General features: G+C 38.3%; 1 protein-coding gene across 2 annotated transcripts in view; it reads right to left on the bottom strand.

The window, feature by feature from the left end:
* The window catches only part of TPH1 (tryptophan hydroxylase 1), a 29,941-nt gene extending 7,988 nt beyond the window's left edge, over nt 1-21,953 (bottom strand). Inside the window, exons 1-8 of one of the 2 annotated variants that reach the window (XM_061146461.1) lie at nt 21,858-21,883; nt 21,258-21,423; nt 14,227-14,363; nt 10,907-11,090; nt 8,640-8,740; nt 5,872-5,939; nt 5,536-5,732; nt 418-553 (exon numbers count right to left, since the gene is read on the bottom strand). In XM_061146461.1, coding sequence (XP_061002444.1) covers nt 418-553; nt 5,536-5,732; nt 5,872-5,939; nt 8,640-8,740; nt 10,907-11,090; nt 14,227-14,343 — 803 coding nt within the window. In that variant the 5' untranslated portion in view covers nt 14,344-14,363; nt 21,258-21,423; nt 21,858-21,883. Of the gene's footprint in view, nt 1-417; nt 554-5,535; nt 5,733-5,871; nt 5,940-8,639; nt 8,741-10,906; nt 11,091-14,226; nt 14,364-21,257; nt 21,424-21,857 lie in introns of both variants that reach the window. The other variant, XM_061146471.1, reaches the window with a different exon arrangement.
* Nucleotides 21,954-22,334: the final 381 nt, after the last annotated feature.

The following is a 22,334-nucleotide window of genomic DNA, read 5'->3' as shown; positions in this document are numbered from 1 at the left end:
CCTTTTCAAAATAGAAACACACACCACACACACATACCCCTCTGTCCCTTTTCCCTACTTTATTTTTCTCCATAGAACTTATAACCACCTGATACTCTATTTTATTCATATTTACTTGTTTGTTTATTGTCTGTATCTCCCATTGGAATATATGCCCTATGAAGGCATGAAACTTTGAATTTTTTTCAGTTTTACATCCCCTATGCTTAGAACAGTACTTGGTACCTAACAGGTTGTCAATTACTACTGGTGATAATAATGGCTAACACGTACAGCGCACAGAACATGTATTACAGGCCAGGCACCATTCAAAATGCTTTACATGTGCTAATTCACTTGATCTTCATGAAAAAAAAAAAAAAAACTCATGAGGTAAGTACCATATTGATGGATGGATGCTGCAATAGGAGTACTTACGGTTCTGGAGTGTAGAGAGGATCTGAACTGTGTCTCACATACTGTGTGCAGTGAAAAACACGAAAGGCTAAACCTGATAAGAAATCCCTTGGTGATAAGTAACCAGCCACAGGACGGATGGAAAAACCTGTGCGTTCTGCAAAGCAAAGGAGAAAAATGTTCACCAGAATAGACTAGTCACTGCAACATTTTAATTCTGCCAGTGGCACCAAGTTGACACTTTGAGGGAGAACATGAAATTAAAACGTGTCATACAAGTCATAATTATTAAGCACTTACGGTGGCCAGACAATGAATTATGAATTTTTACACATGACATCTCCTTTCATGTTTATGAGTTAAAGTTCAGTCTCTTCATTGTGCCAACTATAAAACTATGGCTCAAAGACTCAATAATGTGCCCAAGGCCACACAGTAGATGATAAACATAGGATGAACCCAGGCCCTACACTACAACTTGCTATCTCTATGAAGAGCTTAAACTAACCCTTAGACAAGCTTTCTTTTTAAAAAAAAAAAAAAAAAAAAACTTTAAAAATCTATTAATTTAGATCAGAACCGTTTTTTGAAACTATGACATTTTTAGCCACTTTTAGCCATTACTCCCTCTTGTAGTTTCTTTATCTGAACTGACTGGTGCTCTTTCATTCCCCAACAGTTGAGACTGCATGCTCACTGTAAAAGTCAATTGCTGCAGTGGCAGCAAGTGGGGACCTCTATAAGCTCTAATCCTGTCCTTTATTTCAAAATCTCAGTTCAGTTCAGTTCAGTTGCTCAGTCATGTCTGACTATTTGCAACCCCATGGACTGCAGCACACCAGGCTTCCCTGTCCATCACCAACTCCCGGAGTTTGCTCAAACTCATGTCCATCGAGTCAGTGATGCCATCCAACCATCTCATCCTTTGTCATCCCCTTCTCCTCCCGCCTTCAATCTTTTGCAGCATCAGGGTCTTTTCCAGTGAGTCAGTTCTTCTCATCAGGTGACCAAAGGATTGTAGTTTCAGCTTCAGCATCAGTCCTTCCAGTGAATATTCAGGACTGATTTCCTGTAGCATGGACTGGTTGGATCTCCTTGAAGTCCAAGGGTCTCTCAAGAGTCTTCTCCAACACCACAGTTCAAAAGCATCAATTCTTCAGTGCTCAGCTTTCTTTATGGTCCAACTCTCACATACATACATGACCACTGGAAAAACCATAGCTTTGAATAGATGGACCCTTTTGTTGGCAAAGTAACGTATCTGTTTTTAAATATGCTGTCTAGATTGGTCATAGCTTTTCTTCCAAGGAGCAAGCACCTTTTAATTTCATGGCTGCAGTTACCATCTGCAGTGATTTTGGAACCCAAGAAAATAAAGCCTCTGTTTCCATGTTTCCCTTTCTATTTGCCATGAAGTGATGGGACCAGATGCCATGATTTTAGTTTTCTGAATATTGAGTTTTAAGCCAACTGTTTCACTCCCCTCTTTCACTTTCATCAAGAGGCTCTTTAGTTCTTCGATTTCTGCCATAAGGGTGGTATCACTGCATATCTGAGGTTATTGATATTTCTCCCAGCAATCTTGATTCCAGCTTGTGCCTCATCCAGCCCAGCATTTCACATGAAGTACTCTGCATATAAGTTAAATAAGCAGGATGACAGTATACAGACTTCACATACTCCTTTCCCGATTTGGAACCAGTCTGTTGTTCCATGTCTAGTTCTAACTGTTGCTTCTTGACTTGCATGCAGATTTCTCAGGAGGCAGGTCAGGTGGTCTGGTATTCCCATCTCTTGAAGAATTTTCCACAGTTTGTTGTGATCCACACAGTCAAAGGCTTTGGAGTAGTCAATAAGGCAGAAGTAGATGTTTTTCTGAAACTCTCTTGCTTTTTCTATGATCCAACACATGTTGGCAATTTGATCTCAGGTTCCTCTGCCTTTTCTAAATCCAGTTTGACCATCTGGTAATTCTCAGTCCACATACTATTGAAGCCTTGGCTTTTGAGCATTACTTTCCTAGCGTGTGAGATGAGTACAATTGTACAGTAGTTTGAACATCCTTTGGGATTGCCTTCCTTTGAGATTGGAATGAAAACTGACCTTTTCCAGTCCTGTGGCCACTGCTGAGTTTTCCAGATTTGCTGGCATATTGAGTGCAGCACTTTAACAGCATCATTTTTTAGGATTTGAAACAGCTCAACTGGTATTCCATCACCTTCACTAGCTTTGTTCATAGTGATGCTTCCTAAGGCCCACTTGACTTCACATTCCAGGCTGTCTGGCTCTAGGTGAGTGATCACACCATCGTGGTTATCTGGATCCTGAAGATCTTTTTTGCATAGTTCTTCTGTGTATTCTTAACACCTCTTCTTAATGTCTTCTGCTTCTATTAGGTCCATACCGTATCTGTCCTTTATTGTGCCCATCTTTGCATGAAATGTTCCCTTGGTATCTCTGCTTTTCCTGAAGAGGTCACTAGTCTTTCCCATTCTATTGTTTTCCTCTATTTCTTTGCATGGATCACTGAGGAAGTCTTTCTTATCTCTCTTTGCTATTCTTTGGAACTCTGCATTCAGATAGGTATAGCTTTCCTTTTCTCCTTTGCCTTTAGCTTCTCTTCTTTTCTCAGATATTTGCAAGACAACCTCAGACAACCATTTTGCCTTTTTGCATTTCTTTTTCTTGGAGATGGTCTTGATCACTGCCTCCTGTACAATGTCACAAACCTCCGTCCATAGTTCTTCAGGCACTCTGTCTATCAGATCTATTCCCCTGAATCTATTTGTCACTTCCACTGTATAGTCATAAGGGATTTGATGTAGGTTATACTTGAATGGTCTAGTGGTTTTCCCTACTTTCTTCTATTTAAGTCTGAATTTTGCAATAACGAGTTCATGATCTGAGCCACAGTCAGCTCCTGGTCTTGTTTTTGCTAACTGTATAGAGCTTCTCCATCTTCGGCTGCAAAGAATATAATCAATCTGATTTCGGTATTGACCTTCTAGTGACATCCACGTGTAGAGTTGTCTCTTGTGTTGTCGAAAGAGGGTGTTTGCTACAACCAGTGCATTCTCTTGGCAAAACTCTGTTAGCCTTTGCCCTACTTCATTTTGTACTTCAAGGCCAAACGTGGCTGTTACTCCAGGTATCTCTTGACTTCCTACTTTTGCATTCCAGTCTCCTCTGATGAAAAGGACATCTTGTTTTAATGTTAGTTCTAGCAAGTCTTGTGGGTCATCCTAGGACCTTTCAACTTCAATTCTCACATTCTGGTAATTCCAGTTCCACCCCATTCCTTTGTACTTGAATTCTCCCACTCTGATGGACAAAAGAATTTTCCAAAAAGATGGAGATGTTCATTATGTGGACTACCCAATAGGGTATCCACTAGCCATGTGTGGCTACTGAGCACTGAAATGTGGCTAATGCGGTTGGGGAACTAACATCTTGATTTACATTTATTTCAATTACTTAAACAACCACAGTTGTCTAGTGGCCACCATATTTTCCAGGGAAGGTAGCCCTTTCCAACTCACATTTTGTTGGAACTGACTTTTAATTTTGGTTTCTGTCTTTGACACTTTCCCTTGAAACATCTTTAGCTATAAGCTCTGCAGCCTGCTCAAGCTCCAGACCCCAAGTGATCAGCTTTCAGTTTCATATCCATAACAAAATATTTTCTCTAAATCTCATGTAAATGTGATTTGATAATAACTTCCGTAGCATATGTTAGTCTATCTTTGTTAAGCCCCACAAGTTCATGTGCTTTGGTTCTCTGCCATTCTTAATCACTACTATTTTTAAACCTAGTTTTCATAGGAAATACTACCAGCAGTTCTTCCCTTGTAAAAACTATATTGCCATCTTCTGTTTAGTTCTTAGTTTTGTATATAGTGACTGAGGAATGAGAATTATGGAGTTGAAAAAATATGTAGATGTTTATAACAGTCTATGTAATAAATTCTATTATGATTGGAAAATACTATTAGATATCATTCAGCTCGATAAGATAAACTCCCTTTGGGGCTTTCCTGATAGCTCGGTTGGTAAAGAATCTGCCTGCAATGCAGGAGACCCCGGTTCGATTCCTGGGTTGGGAAGATCTGCTGGAGAAGGGATAAGCTACCCACTCTTGGGCTTCCCTTGTGGCTCAGCTGGTAAAGAATCCAGCTGGGTTCAATCCCTGGGCTGAGAAGATCCCCTGGAGAAGGGAAAGGCTACCCACTTCAGTATTCTGGCCTGGAGGATTCCATGGACTGTATAGTCCTTGGGGTCGCAAAGAGTTGGACATGACTGATCAACTTTCACTTTCACTAAACTCCCTTTGAGTCAAAAACATAACTTCTATTTTTTTCCCCTAAGGTTCTAATCTGCTGAGATCAAAGGGGATATTTATTTCTCTTACATACTGTAGACTCTGGAGATCATTGATCATTCATTTTATTTCTTATTTTTGCTAGGAAAAAATAAGGAAACCTGGCCCAAGTAAGCATGATGGACTAAAAGGAGGAAAGTTGTCCTTACTCTTCATTTATGCTTCCCCTAAAACATCTTCTTTCTTGGGAAAACAATAGAATCTTAGTGTAGAAAGGGGCTTCAGAGATCATTTACTCCAACCTGTCTGAAGGTGCCTGAGTCTTCTCTATCACATCCCTCAGTGGGTATGGAACTTTTGCATGAACATTTCCATGGATGTAGAACTAATTATCTCATTAGCCTGCTGCATTTCAAATGGCTATTTTAGCAAGATCTTCTCCATTTCGAACTAAAAGTTTGCTCTTTCTATCCAACTGTCCTTTACTTTAGAGCTGTATAATAATCCCTCTAATACATAAGACGACCTTCAAATATTTAAATAAAGCTATGAACTCCCCTAAATTCCCAGGTTCCTTAAGGATCCTTCAAATTTTACTTATCTGATACATTTTCCTATCCCCTTACAATTCTGCTCACTTTCCTCCACATTTGCTCCAGGTTATGAACATCCCGCTTCAAATGTGGTGCCCAATTCTCCAGGACAGAATACAGAAAAATTCTTACTTCCCATATAACTAGACGTTAGTCCTCTATTAAAAATTCTGTTGTGATTGAAAAAGAGTTCAGTACTCCCCTTATAAAAATTAATTAGCTCATTACCTTTTAAAAAGTTTGAGACATCTTCCAATTGTGGAATATTATCCTCCCGGTATCCACAGTATTTAGAAAGCAAAGGTAAGTTTTTGAGATACTCTCTGCAGGCATGGGTTGGGTAAAGTTTGTTGAGTTCTCGGAACACAGTTCCCCAGGTCTTAATCTCTTCTTCAGTGAATTCAACCCTAGGAATGGGGTCTCCACTAATGAGATAAAGAAAAGAAGTCATTTTGAATTAGCATCCAATAAACAGTAGCACATATTTTGTTTTCTATTTACTATATGAGCATAATTTATTTCATTATTTCAAAGTTGATTAAGTTATTTTTATAGTACACTTACTGTTTATAGTTCATAGCCAAATCTGCAAAATACTTTCGTCTTTTACGGTAGACGTTGTCTTTGAAGCCCTAATAATTAAAGAAAAGTTTTTAAATATCCATACTAAAATATACTTGACAAATGATTTAGAAAACATTTCATTATTATGTGAATGACTATAAAGAAGGGCTGTATAACTTATTTTGAGCAAGCACTGTTTAGAAGTTTATGATCATTTTAAAGTCATTGTTATATGACAGCTTTATATGATAGTGACTACAAAGATAAAAGATACTATGGATATAAAAATACTACAGTAGCTACAAAAATAAAATAGTTTGAGGAAAAAGAAAAGTACCACCCTCATTAAAGTACATGGCTCTTTTGCAAAGGTGAGTTTTTTTTCTTAATTGTTTGACTACATCTTCAGTTATATTTTCCTGTAATTAATAACAAAGTAGTAATTACTAATACTTGATATTATGGCAGCTGAATCTAGCCTCAGAGTTTATTGCAAAATGCTGACATATTAATCATTTGCAGAAGCAAATAATGATAATAAAAATAGACAAAATAGTAACATTAGAATTTACACCTATTAAGAAAAAATAGGCAAAATAAGGCATCAAAAAGCAAATCTCAGGAGAAAATAATCAACAAAACTAAGTAGGGAAGAAGGGGAGGACAACTGAAAGGAAAGAATGAGACTTGTATGTTTAACATAGATTTAGAAGTCCCTACTATGCACCTGGCCTTGTGCTAAAATTCCGAAAAGCACAGTACAATCTGGGTCTTCAAGGAGTTTATTTTAACCAATGACTTTGACGTAATATGATAAATGGCTTGTTAGAGACAGGCACAAAATACCACTTGAACTCACAAGAGAAACTCATAATCCAGAGTACGTGAAGAGGACAGGGGGGTGAGGAAAGGGTCCCCGGCGATGACTCCTAAGCTAAGTCTCAGAAGAGGAGTTGAGAGGGCTAGGTGTGGGACAGGGAGCACAGCACCAAGGATAGCGCAGAAATGAAAACTAGCGTGTTGTGCCTAGGAAAACATACCCAACCCAACACTGCTGGAGTCTGGAGAGTGAGGTGGAGCACCGTGAAGCCTAGTTACAGGCCTGCTAATAAAGGTCTGTTTCAGAGCCTAGATTTTACTCTTGGGGTAATTGGAAGTCATTGGGATTTTTTTTTTAAATAACAACTAGCAAGATGTAAAATCACATACCTTAAAACTTACATTTTAAAGTGTACAATTTAGTGGGGTTTAGGATATTGTACAACCACCTCCACCATAATTCCAGAACACTTTATCACCCTAAAAAGAAACATCCTACTCATTTGCAGTCTATTCCCATTTTCTCTCACCCCCAGCCCTGAAAGTCACTAATCTACTTCCTATTGCTAGGAATGTGCCTGTTCTGGACATTGTGTATAAAAGAAATCACACAGTATATGGCCTTTTGTGAATGGCTTTTCTTTCACTATGACAGTGCTTTCGAGGTTCTTCACCCATGCTGTAACATGTTGAGTATTTCACGCTTTTTTTATGGCCATTAGTATTTCATTTGGGGGACATACCATGCTTAACTTATCCATTCATCATGGATGGATATTTGGGTTGTTTCTACCTTTTTGCTACTATGAATAATGCTTTCATGAACATCCCTGTTCAAGTTTTCTCATGGACTTATGTTTTCAATTTTCTTAGATCTATACTTATGCACACGAGGGGTAACGGTGACACTCAGGCTTTAGATCATTCTTGTGACTATGAGGAGTAGAGGATGGAGGTGGCAAGGCTGAAGGCAGGGAAACCAGTTAAGGGATATGGTAATAAGAATAAACAAGGAACAAATTTAAGAAATATTTAGGAGGTGAAAATCAGCAGGCCTTGGTAGTAGGTCAGTAAAACTGATTTACACCCCTTTCCCCTTTCCGTAAACATGTCCCAGATTTTTTTACCTTTGAATCTTTGCTCATTTTGCAATGAATTGTCCTTTCTCCCCATCTCTTTCCTGCCAAAATTCTCTAAGACCAAGTTAACAGGTTGCCTTTCTCTGATCTCTTCAGCTAGAAGTGTTTCCTCCCTTGTGTATATTTCAAAACAGCCTTTGCAAGCCACTTAGCACACTTTTCATATTTAAATCTTATATGTGTATTTACATATACACAACTTACTTTTGCAGCTAGATTGTAAGCTCCCCAAGGGCAGTTACAAGAATTTATTAATTCCAATACTTACTTAATAAGATATTATTATAAATTCACTGATCAGCTGGGGGCTGTTTAAAGCAGTACACGGTCACATTTACACAGCTAATGAGTGACAGAAGCTAGATTAAACCCCTGGCCTGAACAACTCTAATGCGGACTCGCTCCTCTCCTCCCCTCCTAGGATCCTAGACATCCATAAGAAGTACTAATGCTCCAGACTTAGTAATGCTCCAACTCACGCCTATACTGTATCACATTTTAATAGAAACTGCAGACATGGTCTTAACTGTAGTATAATTCTTGGAAGAGCTCTCAATTTTAAGAACCCCAGACATGGGACAGATGTCGTAGAGTCAATAAAATTGGATGCTCTTCAGTCACTTGGTATCAAGTCCACCAACATGAAGGTCTAATAACACTTCCTGAAACTCAGACTAATCAAGATCCTTATTTAGTCTAGAATAAGCACTTTCTCTAAAAAAGAAAAATAATACCCTTGACTTTTTAGTTTGTTTTAAATTATTTTCATGAAAATTTTATATTTTTATATTTTATATTTAAACTATTTACAGGATGGTCAGCATCCAGTTCAGATCCATACATGAGAACTCTGTTGGCACAATGGTCCAGATCAGAAATCTTCTTTGGAAACCAAGGAACAGTTTCCATACCTGCAAAATACAAAAACCACTAACAGTTGAAGAGATCCTCTTAAATTAGGCAATAAGAAAGAAGAAATTAAGGAAGTCACAAATGCATTTGGATGAGATTTTTGATTTTAGCTTGTACTTTGGGGCAAAATGTAAACAAGTAAGTTGCTCTAGTTCTAAGTACATCTTATTCAAAATGTTGAATTTAAAAATGTTTCGAGCCTTAACTTCCTAAGTCTTGAAGAAATGATGTTTTTTAGTCACAGACCAAAAGTTCAAAACAGTTTAAGCTACATCTTTAGCTATCCTTAAAAAGTAGATAAGGATGAACTTTACAGATCAAGGTGCAAATTTATTAAAAACTCTGAACATTTTTAAATTTAAATGTTTAAAACTCTGAATGTCTTTAAATTTAAATGTTTTTAAATTATTAAAAACTCTGAATGTTATTAAAAACTCTGAATGTGTAGCTCAGCTGGTAAAGAATCTGCCTGCAATGCGGGAGACCTGGGTTCAATTCCTGGGTTGGGAAGATCCCCTGGAGAAGGGAAAGGCTACCTACTCCAGTATTCTGGCCTAGAGAATTCCATGGACTGTATAGTCCGTGGGGTGGCAAAGAGTCGGACATGACTGAGCAACTTTCACTTTCACTGAATGTTTATTTTTGTTGATTAAAAGTATCCTAGAGATCATGTATGTCTTTGCCACTTTGATCTTGCCATCCCTCACACACACAAGCCTTCCTAAAGCTCTTCTCCCTGGAATACTTATTCCACTCCCAGTCCTGCTCCATCCAACTCATCTTTCAATTTTCCTGAGAATATCCTTCTCCTTCAAGACCCAAATCAAATGAGCCTTCCCTAACACTGTAGGTGGAGCTAATTCTCTATCTTCTGGGTTCCTGGGACTATGATTCTAATTCTCCAAAAGATTTTACTATGTTTTACTGCAATGAATCCGTATATGGCTGTCTTACAGAAAAGAATTGGAATGACTCTAGGGTAAGATTTTTTTTTTATATATATCCCCATTTCTTAGTAGAAATATCTGACACAAGCTGCTGTTCCCTAAATACCAACTGAACAATTTAGCCTCTATAAAACTCATCATTTTATAGATGAGGTAACCAAAGTCCAGGGCTTCCCAAGTAAAGAATCTGCCTGCCAATGCAGGGGACACGGGTTCGATCCCTGGGTCAGGAAGATCCACTGGAGAAGAGAATGGCAACCCACTCCAGTATTCTTGCCTGGAGAATCCCATGAACAGAGGAGCCTGGCGGGCTACAGTCCGTGGGATCACAAATAGTTGGACACAACTGAATCGACTTAGCACACATAGCCATACAAATACATAACAGATGCATATCAGCACTCATTACACCCCCACTCTTGTTACATAATCTGAAGGGATTATTTAAAATTGAATACCATATACAAAATGTAACTGATTTATTTGCTTGTCTTTTGCCCTAAGTAAACTACAAGGATATTTTCACAATAGAGATTTTAGACTATATCCTTGCTATCTGAGCATCTAAAAACTTAGAGGGCTTTACTGCTTTTCCATTGGTTTTGGTGGAAGTGAGGGCAAGGAAGAACATTGTATTTCACATATAAAGTATTTCATATCATGCTGCTGCTGCTAAGTCACTTCAGTCGTGTCCGCCTCTGTGCAACCCCATAGATGGCAGCCCACCAGGCTCCTCTGTCCCTGGGATTCTCCAGGCAAGAATACTGGAGTAGGTTGCCATTTCCTTCTCCGATACATGCATAGTCATCAGTAATTGTCAACATTTTCAGCAAATTCAAATATCCCTTTAATATCTGCTAAGAATCTGCCCTGTAAGAGTTATTAAGTGCTCAGAGATTGTAAATTGAGATTTGTCAAACCAAGAAATGCCTGACAATTTAAAAATTGAGATAACAAAATGGATTTCTAACTATTCTGAATTCTTTATTATACTCAAGGTTTCCTCTTCACTTCTCTAGCCTTTGATGAAGTGTTGCTTTATAATTTTTCTTCAGCATCTTGAGCAGTTACATTTTGTATCTTCTTTATTATCAGATTGTAAGCAATTTGAAGAGACAGTGTTTGATTTTTACTTTTATGCCTTTAAGATGAACATAAGATCAGACACACATATTATGCACTTAATCATCTGAGTAGCATTTTCACCTTTCAACTTACCGTCTTCCTTCGCAGGAAAATTATCTGGTAGATTCACAGAGAGAATATTAGAATGAGACTTCAACAGATGAAAAATATCATTCAGCTGTTCTCTACTGATATCACAGTCAACAAAAATCTCAAATTCTGAGCTTCTTCTCTTTGATTTTCGGGACTCGATGTGTAACAGGTTCACATGTTTCTCCTGTGGAAAGAAGATGAAGAGTATCCTCAAATGATTATAGTCTCTGAGCAAATTACTTTCATTACTATTAAAAATCAATCTCATCGTTTGTCATAGTTGCCAATGGGGGAAAAGTCCATTCTTAGTGCTGCCAACAGCAAAACAATTCCTCCTAAATATTAGGTACTTTTTTTTAAGTTTGAAAAATTCACCACACCCTCCAAAAGCTAATAAATGAAATGAACACCCACTAGGGAGTCCCCCAGATTTCCACAACTGATTGGCATTCAAATCAAAAAGACCTAGTCTTCTAGATGAAAAGAACTCTTTGAAAATCCTCACAAATAAAAGCTAGTTTTTTTTTTTAAGTTTTCTTAGTGTTTAGTCCTTCAGAAAGAAAAGTTTCCTTTGAAGAAATCCATTTACTAAAACTAGATGAACAGCTTGAACACAAAATTTTTAATACCTCCTATCTCCTAGGCTACAAACTCAAGTAACCAGCTGAATCAGATTGCTTCTTCTGATGTCTTCCCAGGGCAGCCTGAGCTGTGGGTGCCATATGTGTAAACCTGCTAGGGGAGGGTATCTTCTGTTACCAATCTGGGTGCTGAGGGAAAATCCTGCTGACACAATCATGAAACATAAGAACCAATCACCCAACATCTAAAAAATGAGAAAGAGTAGATGCTCTCCAATGCCAATATGTCGAATCTAAATTAACTTCATGAACATCTGTGTAGCCAGGTAAGGGTGGTGAAGCATATGAAGAAAGGCAAGACATACAAGAAGTTGACAATCTAGTTGGCTAACACATAAAAGACTAAGTGTGTGTGTGTGTGTGTGTGTGTGTGTGTGTGTGTGTGTGCGCGCGCGCACACTCAGTCATGTCCAATTTTTTGTGGCTCTGTGGACTGTAGCCCGCCAGGATTCTCCTCTGTCTATGGAATTTTCCAGGCAAGAATACTGGAGTGGGTTGCCATTTCCTACTCCAGAGGATCTTCCTGACCTAGGGATCAAAGCTTCATTTCTGTATCTCCTGCATTGGCAAATGGATTCTTTACTACTAGCGCCACCTAGGAAGCCTGAAAGACTAAGAAAATACAAATAGTTTGACTTACGGTGCAGAAGACGTTCAACAAACGGAAAAAGCATCATGAGCTAGAGAAAGTAGAAGTTTCTATGAAGTAGATAGGAACTGAGGCGAGTCTTATTAAACAGAAGGGGAGAAGGGGGATTCCAAACAAGAGGGACTTGTATGAGCAAAAGTAGGGATGAGATAATTATCAGGGAACATGAACTTGATAAATAACAATAGAGTGAGTGTCAGGGATGTTGGGAACTGGAATAGGCAGGGTTCATCCTGGAATGTAGAATCTATCATGGAACCAGTAGAAGAAAATGAGCTACAAATACTGGAGCTGATCAGGAGCAAAGGAGAGTTTCACGGAATCTATTTCTTATGAATTTTATAATAAGAATGCATTCATAAATATTTTTTGAATGATGAGTTGAACAAATGTAAAGCTATAAATTATGTTTTTGGAGGAAAAGACACAAAATGTCCATTCTTCCTAAATCAATCTAAAATTGAATGCTATTAAAATCAAAATCTTGATGGAATGGGGCAAGGAAATATAACCAAATAATTTAAAAGTCCATCCAGGAGAAAAATTTAGTCAAGAAGATCCAAGAAAATTCCAGTGAAGTTAAAGCAATAAGTGAGACATTCCCTATCAGATATTTCAATTACAGAAACAGAGGCACAGAGAGGTTAAGCAGTTTGCCCAAAGGCACACAGTTAGTAAGTGTTCAAGCTGGAATTCAAAGTCAGGCTGTCCAAATCCATAGTCTATGCCCTTAAACACTATGTTGTAATCTTGTACTAGGTACATAAAGTCAGAATAATGGATAATATGGCTTTTCTTTGAGCAAGATTTACATAATCTTAATAATGAAAACACTAAAGACTGATATAGCCCCAAATTGGGGCATAACTACACTGGGAAGGTGGGAGAAAGGGAAGTTGAGCAGGCCTCTAGGAAGGGAGTTGTGCCAAGGAAGCCAGATGTTTACTTCCATTGGAGAAAACCAATAGGTAATATCTACAGATGGAAAAATCAAGAAATAGCAGCAGAATACACATATTGTTTAAAATATGGAAGTTAATACTATGCAATATAGTTACAAGAGTTGAAAATGGTTGCCCCCTTTTGGTTGAAAAAGTGAAAAAAAGTGAAAGGCAAACCTGGGTCTCCTGCACTGCAGACAGATTCTTTACCATCTGAGCCACCAGAAGCTCAGTGGATAGGAATCCGCCTGCTAATGCAGAGATCACGAATTCAATCCCTGGGTCAGTAAGATCCCCTGGAGAAGGGAAAGGCAACCCACTCCAGTATTCTTGCCTGGGAGAGGAGCCTGGCAGGCTACAGTCCACGGGGTCACAAAAGAGTCAAACACAACCTAGTGACTAAACAACAACAACAATCATTTATTTACTAAAAGTAATTGTTTAGTGTTTGTCTTCTCCACTAGATTATACACACTCTGAGGACTGGCACGGTGTCTGCTTTGCCCCGGTCCACATCTTTATATCTAGCAGGGCACTGTGCACTTAGCACTCCGTAAATTTTCATGTTCCGACTGGCTGACCCAATTTCCTTAAGATAGATTTATGAAAGTAAAATTACTGGTCCAAAATGTGTGAACACTTTAAGACTCACAATACATATTGCCGGATTGTTTCTCTACACATCACATCAATTTTCCTTCACACCAAAGGTGTAGTTAAGTGCCAAAGGCACTGAAGCTCTGATAGTAGGGAGCAATATAATTGTAGAAGCCTTGCTATTTTGCTGTATAAAATATAATTTAACATATTAATATCAATAATATCATTAAAATCTGAATATTTATTTAGCTAAAATTAAAATTTGATTCTTCAAAATCTATGACGTAAACCTTTCTTCCCCATTTCTTTATTAAATAATAAATTATTTCTATAAATTGTTTGTATCCCTTGCCAATTTGATAGAACTGAGCAATATTTTAGAAATTTAAGTACTTAAAACATTTCTGTAGTCCACCAATGATGAATTTACAAATAATCTTATAGACCCATTTCATAAAAGTTTTATGCAAAAATATTGAGAGTATTTACCTGGAAGATTTTCAATGCTTTTATAAGTCCTCCAACTTCATTTTTTAAGGAAAAAATAAGGGTTGCTCTTCCCCTTTCAAAGGAATGGTCTTTGTTTTCTTTATTGTCTTCTATCATGATCAGTTTGGTGTACTTCTCTAAAAACAAAGTATGAAAACAGAAAGGTCTAAAAAAGAAAGTTGTGCGATGTAGGCAATATTTGATAGCACAGATATTTGAAACTCAGACAATATTTGATAACATTAACCAAGTTTTAGTTTCCTCATCTGTAAACCATGAATGTACAGATATACTTTGCAAGGCCACAATGAGACCAAAATAAGCTAAAAGATTGCCTAGCATAGTACTTGGAACATTATAGGCATACAATACATGTTAGTAGTTTCCTTTTTTTTTTTCCTAATCCAGTGCTTTCAGGGCATGACTCAAGCCCATGGGCTTCTTGCAGTCGTCCTGACTATTGTGGTCTGAACTGAGCACTCTTCCTCTGTGAGAGCCTACCTCCTCTTCCCCTACAATTTTAGCACTTTATTATACTGGATCTTTATTGTTTTTATAGTTTCAGATGTACAACTTAGTGATTCAATGTTTTCATAGATTATATGTTATTTAAAGCTTATCCATTTAAAGTTATCATAAAATACTGACTATATTCTCTGTGCTATATAATATATATATCCTTGTAGCTTATTTATTTTATAGATTACTATCTTTACTCTTAATCTCCTATGCTATTTTGCCCCTTCCTCCTCTACTTTCCCCACTGGTAACCACCAGTTGTTCTCTATATCTGTAAGTCTGTTTCTGTTATTTTCATTTACTTGTTTCATATTTTAGATTCCACATGTAAATGATAACATACAGGATTTGTCTTTCTCTGACTTATTTCAGTAAGCATCATACCCTCGGGGTCCATCCATATTGCTGCAAATGGCAGAATTTCACTCTTCTTATGGCTAATATTCCATTGCATGTATATACATATTTATATATTGCTGTTGTTCAGCCGCTAAATCATGTCCAACTCTCACAAGGCTCCCCTGTCCTTCACTATCTCCCAGAGTTTACTCAAATTCATGTCCACTGAATGGGTGATGCCATCCAACCGTCTCATCCTCTGCTGCCCCCTTCTTTTGCCTTCAATCATATATATATATATGCCTCTGTATCTTGGCTATTATAAATAATGCGACTGTGAATATTGGGGTGCCTGTATCTTTTCAAAAGTAGTGTTTTCATTTCCTTTGAGGGTAAGCCCAAGAGGAATTTCTGGATCACATGGTAGTTCTATTTTTAGTTTTTTGAGGCACTTCCATACTGTTTTCCATAGTGGCTGCACCAATTTCCTTTCCCACCAATAGTGCAGAAGGGTTACCTTTTCTCCACATCTCACCATTTATTAATTGTAGTTAATACAGTTAGTGTAGTTAATACAGTTAATGTAGTTAATACAGTTAATGTAGTTAATACAGTTAATACAATGAATAATAATTATATAATAATAATAATAGCAATTAATAATATACTGGGTCTTGAATGGCTTTCCTCAAATGTGTCACTCATACATGGCTTCTAAAAAGAGAGCAAACTCCTTCAGAACAGGGATAGGGCCTTTTATTTCTTTTGTAAATTCAAGAGCCTGGACAGCTCTGGACACAGGTGGATTAGATGGATAACTGCTAGCCCAGAGAATTCTGGTTCCAGGTAAGTATCTGCTTTCTCTCTGACTGTGGAATCCCCTACGCCATGAGCCCTGAAGCCGTTTTAGTATTGGCCTACAAGTGCCATATGACTACAAATACAACTCTGTGTGTGTGTGTTGAGGAAGGTGAAAATAGTGTAGCAGATAGATGTAGGGTACAGTAACTTTGTACTGGTGACTCTCAATTGAGAAATACACACTTGAGAAATAAGATTTAGATTAGTGAATGGAAATAGCATATTGAAGATTTATGGTTATTAGTTTTCTTTGGGTTATTAATTCTTCCTAATTGCCCAGTTTCATATCATTGTTCTAGTGGAATTGATGTTTAACAACTTAAATTGACATAACCAATGTCACTGCCTTTTGCCACCTTGCATGCATTGATCCAAGCCTGTGGAGCAGGTATCAAGATGGCATGGGCTTGAAGCCAGAGAGATTGTGTTCCAGTCCCCCGCAGTTCAAACTTCACGTACTTGTGGAAGCCTTCCCTGACCTCCCGTCAACCCCTAGTGTTGATTCTCATTGCACCAGATACTTCCTATTCATAACAACAGTCACAGGTGCAGCCATAGCTCACCTATGTATATGGTTGTTTCTGTATTTACAGCTAGCCTTTGAGTTCCGTGGGGGGCAGTGATCACATATGCTTTTATTCACCATTGTGAGTACCTAGCACAGTCTCTGCACATAACAGGGGCTGAACAGATGTCACAGAATGAATAAATGAATGAAAGACTGGTGACAGACATGGTCACTACCCTCAGGAAACTCTAAGAGTCTTATATAGAAGAACAATGTGAAGGATAAGCGCTGTAACAGGGAACACAAACGGTAGAGTGATGGCAGTGGCTAGATTAATTATTCTGCTATGCATTTAGAGGTGCTTCGCTGAAGATGTGTTTGAATTCCTCTCCTAAAGAAAAAGAGAGGAAAGAGCCCGTGAGGAGGTGAAAGACAACAGATGACAGGTAAAAGACAACAGGAGGTGACCAAGTATTACTGAGGGATCATGCAGGCACGGTAAGTGGGTCAGATCCTTCAAAAGGCTCTGTGCAGTTAATGCAGAGGAGTTTGGACTTGATCTTCTATGCCCATCCAGATACCCACCTCAGGTACCCATACAATGACCAGCCTGATGAAAGGCTAAATGAGAAAAGTTAGGACAAGGTAGTTTTCCATTAAGCTAAATTCTTGGCTTTGAAATGCTTTCTATAGGCTGATGCAAAATGAGGGGCTTCATGAATTTCTGTTCTTCTTGCCAGAGAACTTTGTGAGTTTTCTCTTTTGGCCATAATGCCCTTTTTAAAACCCATACTGTGTAACATTTGGGGGCACCTTATAAGAAGTAACCCTAAGAGCCTTATCTGGCTTGATAGAGGTTATAAAGTACCAAATAAAGCTCAGTAATTTCCAACTCTATGGTCATAAACAATAGTCTGCTACTAAATTTGCCAATGGAGTACAATTTTCTGTTTCAGAATCCAGTCTTTCTGATACCTTCGAAATTTAGTTTTAAAAAATATTTATCAGGCAGATACTAAGTTGAAGGACTTCTACATATAAGTTCAGAGAGTATGAAGATAAAGAATTTCCCATGCCATGATGACAAGATTCCATCCATTCTTAACAACCCAAGAGGTGGATAAGGGAACTGATACTTGTCAAATGCCTATATATATCATGTACTAATATTGTCCCATATAATTCTCATAAAAATCTTGGTGGAGAGACAGAGGAATTATAGTCATTTTATAAATGAGAAAACTGAAGCTTAGAGAAACTAACTAACCTGTCCATGGTAACACAGCTAGAAATGTAAGAACACATATTGAAAACTGGTCTATGAAATGTGAAAAACATATGTATCTGCTTTCACAAGAATTACCCTAAAAATGTTCAGAAACACAAAAAGTAGAGCAAAATTCCTAGGATCTAGTTGAAAGTTGACATCTCAGATGAACTAGATATCTACCTTGGCATCTTCTCAACCACTATTTACACTGCAAAACAGTGTAAGGAAATATCTAATCACTGGTCTAACATTTGTCAGTGTATGACCTTGGGCACACTACCTAACTTTTCTAATACAGCAAAGTAACCAAACAGTTAATCAGAACTCACAGCATTCAGAACTCGTTTACATGTTTTAAACACATAATGTGACTTGGCATTCTGGTGTTTTCTCCAGAGAAAAAACTAAGCTACTTCAGGTACCCAAAAAATATAAAATTCAAAATTTAACAAATACTTATCAAATCATTGAGATTAAAATCAAAATTGCTTAGATATTTCTAATTGTGTCAGTTTATTCTCTGCAACTAAGACAATCTCTGTGTCAAATGCTTTAAAATCAAATGGCCAGTTAAACTTAATGATAATGTGGATTTTTCTATGATTCAAATGATTACTAGAGGTAATACAAATAAAATTTCAACCCATTCGTTTACACGAATGAATTACTATAGTCAGTGTTAGGGCAGTAAAAATGAAAAAGACAAAGAAGACTATTTGCCTCAAAGGAATTCACAGATTTATTATGAGGGGGAGGAGGAGAGACAGACTTTCCAGCAAGGACAAATAGGCAGAAGAGAACAGTATCCTGAGATCCCAGCTATGATATCTGAGGAGCACACCAAACCCCACCTACTTCCCAACCCTGTGACCAATATCCCATGAGATTCTGAAGATGTTGGAGATGGTGTGTGACCTATCCCTAAGTCTCTGAGCAGAAAAGATTTATGAATGGGAAGCAAGACCTCTGAAAAGGGATTTTCAGCTTCAAAGGAATTGACCATTTCTTAAGGTAAGCTTAATTATACACAGGAAATTCTGAATTGGTGGCTCTAGAGCTAAAAATTCAGGGATGGTCTCAGATTTGCATTCTTAGAGATGTGAAAACCTTTGGAAACAGTTCTTATGTGTCTAACCATCACTCAAAGACCATGCACTTTTTTTCTCACAGAGTATCCATGACTTTGTCCTATAGTATACAGCTGCCAACAGTAAGAGAGATGTAAAATGATAAAGCAGATTTCTGTAATAAATCCAACTACAAATCCATGTAGACAAGTTATAATTTCTATGTGCATTAATTTCCTTATATGCAAAATTGGATGGAGGCCAATTAGCCCCAAGTTCGTGGCTATAAGGAGGAGCAGTATAATACATGAAACTCTTAGAACAGATGCTGGCCTACACTAAGTACTCAGTAAATATTAGCTCTAACAATGGGAAGTGCATCCCACATTTCTTTCAAAAAAAATGTTAAACATAATAAAATTGATATTCTAAACTTCCCTGGCTAAAAACTTTTCTTTCCCTGGGAATTAAGCATTTCACAAGATAGTTATAAATCTACTTCTTATGGTAGAAAGCTCATGGAAAGATTGTGTTATGGCATAAAATTTAAGTATTCTTTTGTCTTAATGTGCTTTTCAGTTTTATTAGTTTATTTGCTATGAAACCCTGAAAGCGTATTAAGTTCCAAATCTCAAGTGAATAATTTAGCAATTCTTTTTTTTTTTAATTTAGCAATTCTTTTTTTTTAATTTAGCAATTCTTTTGCAAACAAACAGATGAAGACTCCAAAGTACAATTTACTGAGTCAGTCTATATTTACTGAGTCCCCATTTTCCCTCATATTACTACCGTAACATACTAAAGTAAGAGCATTCTGAAAATATAAGTTATTTCCTGGTCTACCACTATTTTTGTAGCATAAGCAAACTTTAACAACAAGCAAGGATCAAAAAACAGGAAAGAAAAATGATGTTTTTGCCAGTCAGTGGTAACACCAACAGAATTTCAGATCTCCTGATAGTTCATCCTTCAACGATCCCTCAGAGCTTAGAATGCAACTCTTCATATCAAACTGTACCAAGATTTTCTTTCACATTTCAAAACTGGCCCTTAACCTCCTATGGCAGGAGCCACCGTAAGAAGGTACTAATGGTCATAGCTAATCCATCATTTTGGGCTTCATAATTCTTCCTTTTCTCCCTGGTTCTGAAATGGATCTAGTGTTGCCTAATGCATGGGGGTAGAGGAAGGTGAAGTATACGTTAACTGAATATTTATGACAGGTAAGGCATTTTGTATACTGAGGTTTGGAAATATTCCTAGCCCTCTTGTTAAGTCAATATAAGAATGAAGTTTCTCAAAAGGGACTTCTGCTAAGAAACTAGAAGAAAAGAGCTCTCCCCACTTCCCAACTCCCACCCCAAAATCAACTTAAGAGCATAGGGCTTTGACCTTTACTAAAATTTGGCTACAACTTGGCCTGATAGAACTTATGAAGCATTTTTATTCTGTCTTTATTGTTACTCCCAAACCCCTTTCAGAACCTCAACATTTTCCCCTTGTCACTTTTTTCTTTCCCCCTTCAGGCTACCTACCCCCTCTTACCCCTTCAGGGGCAAAGCCCACAGTACTAGCCTAGTAAGATAAAAGGTTATGAAGTGTCCAATGGGTCACACTTGTTTGGACATGTGTTTCATGAAGAAGTGTATATTTTACTTTGAAAGCAACACTTTAACAGGCCAGTGCCAACTGGTACTTCCCCCTTTTCTGTAAGAGGCAGTGAGCCATTCTCCTATTACCTTTCCTGACCTGACTAAAGATACACTGGGATATAGGAACCTGCCATGTGAAACAATGAACCCACACCAAGAAGGCGGTCAGAAGTCCAACATCCCCTTGGTATAGAAGAGGTCAAGGTGTTTACATTGACTGTTTTCTCCATTTAGTTTAATCAGTAATGGTGTAACTTAAATTTCTTTGATCTAGGAAGCACAGAGCACTATCAAATTAAAGTATTTTGAAAGCATCGATGCTATTTGAAGACAGAATTAAAAGTTTCTGGAAAGACTGGTGTGAAAGAAGAGAACCCTCCAGAGAAACCTGATAGTCTTTTCTGAATGGAGGAAGGGAATGAGGATGAAAGTAAAGATGAAATATAAAATAAAATACGAAAATGTGAAAAACATTAATTCAGGAAATAAAGGCACCAGCAAACAAAATGGTAATAGAAGATACATCCCTGCCTGAAGATAATCTGACAATAATACATCTACAAATGAACTCCAGTGAACTTCATAGGTCACAGATTATAGCTTTACAGAACCATGTATAGTTACTTTAAGCTGTGCTCACTTCTACTTTTAAATCAAATAAGTGAATTCCATCCTTCTTTGAGAATTGACAGGAAAAACTTTCACTGGGTTCAACTCTAGTGTTTTTGCCCTAATTCAATTCTAATTACAGCATCAGTGGGGAGTTAATTTTAAACCTCTGTAAACCAAATGGCCAGAGACAAGATTAAGCTTACCTCGACTATTAACAGGATCTGAACTACTAGGTCGGATGCCTCTGTTAGTTGCAACCTTGTACTGGAGCTCTTAGTCCCGTGTTGGGGTGGAGGTGATAAGATGTGTTGCTGAGAGGCTTTGCATCAGAGACTCCCTTTTCTTTGGGAGTGTCTAAGGGAAGGTTCCCTTTGTAGGAGTAGAAGGAAAAAAAAGAGATGTTGCCGTTTGATGTAGAAGAGAAGGAAACGTGCATCTGTTTCTGCTAGCATAGAGGAATCATGCAGACTTGGGTTCAACCCAACTTCAGTTTCCTCATCTGTAAAATTCAAGACATATCTACTTCACAGGGTTTGTTGGGGAGGTGAAATCAGATGACATGTAAAGAGCCTGTTTCTGGCACTCAGGAGGTCCTCAAAAATAGTATCTTTTCGCCCCAAAGAGAGTAGGCGGAAGGGAGAAGAATGAGTGACCACAGGAGTACAATTTCGACTTCCCAGGCCCAGCTCCCCAAAAGCATTTACTTCCCGGAGGATGATCCTGCCTCTCCCCGAGACAGCCCAACGCCCCCACACCCTCAACGGTGGTCCCTGATCCCGACGGGAAGGCGCCACTCCACTCACCTGGATGTCTGCTTAGCTGTGAGCTAGGTCCGCGCGCAGCCTCTCGCTGCCCGCCTCTTATAGAGGCGGGCGTCAGAGCCGGCCAATGGGCGCCCGAGACGGATGTGCAATGACCAATGAGGAAAGGGTTCGCCTGCCGGGCGGGGGTTGGCGGGGCACCCAAGGAGCTGACCTCCTCTGGGTGCTGACTGTCCCTGCCAGCCTGCGCGGAGACCCGCACGCCTTAGCCTTTTAACTAAACTAATGTGAGGCCATCCTTAACTACAGAAGGCCGACCAATATTAAGCAATCGAGTTGGAAATTCCCTCCAAATCAAGATAACATCCGTTATTGACACATCGTAGGCTTGCGCTGCTTTTCTTGCTTGGCGACTGAAGCAGAAATCCGCCGCCCCACCCCCACCCCACCTCCCAGAATATGTGCTCCTAGGTTGATAGTCCAGCTCAGCCTCATCGTTCTCTTGGTGACTTCCCTTGT

Source organism: Dama dama, chromosome 1 (assembly GCF_033118175.1).
Source record: "Dama dama isolate Ldn47 chromosome 1, ASM3311817v1, whole genome shotgun sequence".
Lineage (NCBI taxonomy): Eukaryota > Metazoa > Chordata > Mammalia > Artiodactyla > Cervidae > Dama > Dama dama.
The sequence above is the reverse complement of the archived record's forward strand: the minus strand, read 5'-3'. Positions and strand labels throughout refer to the sequence as shown.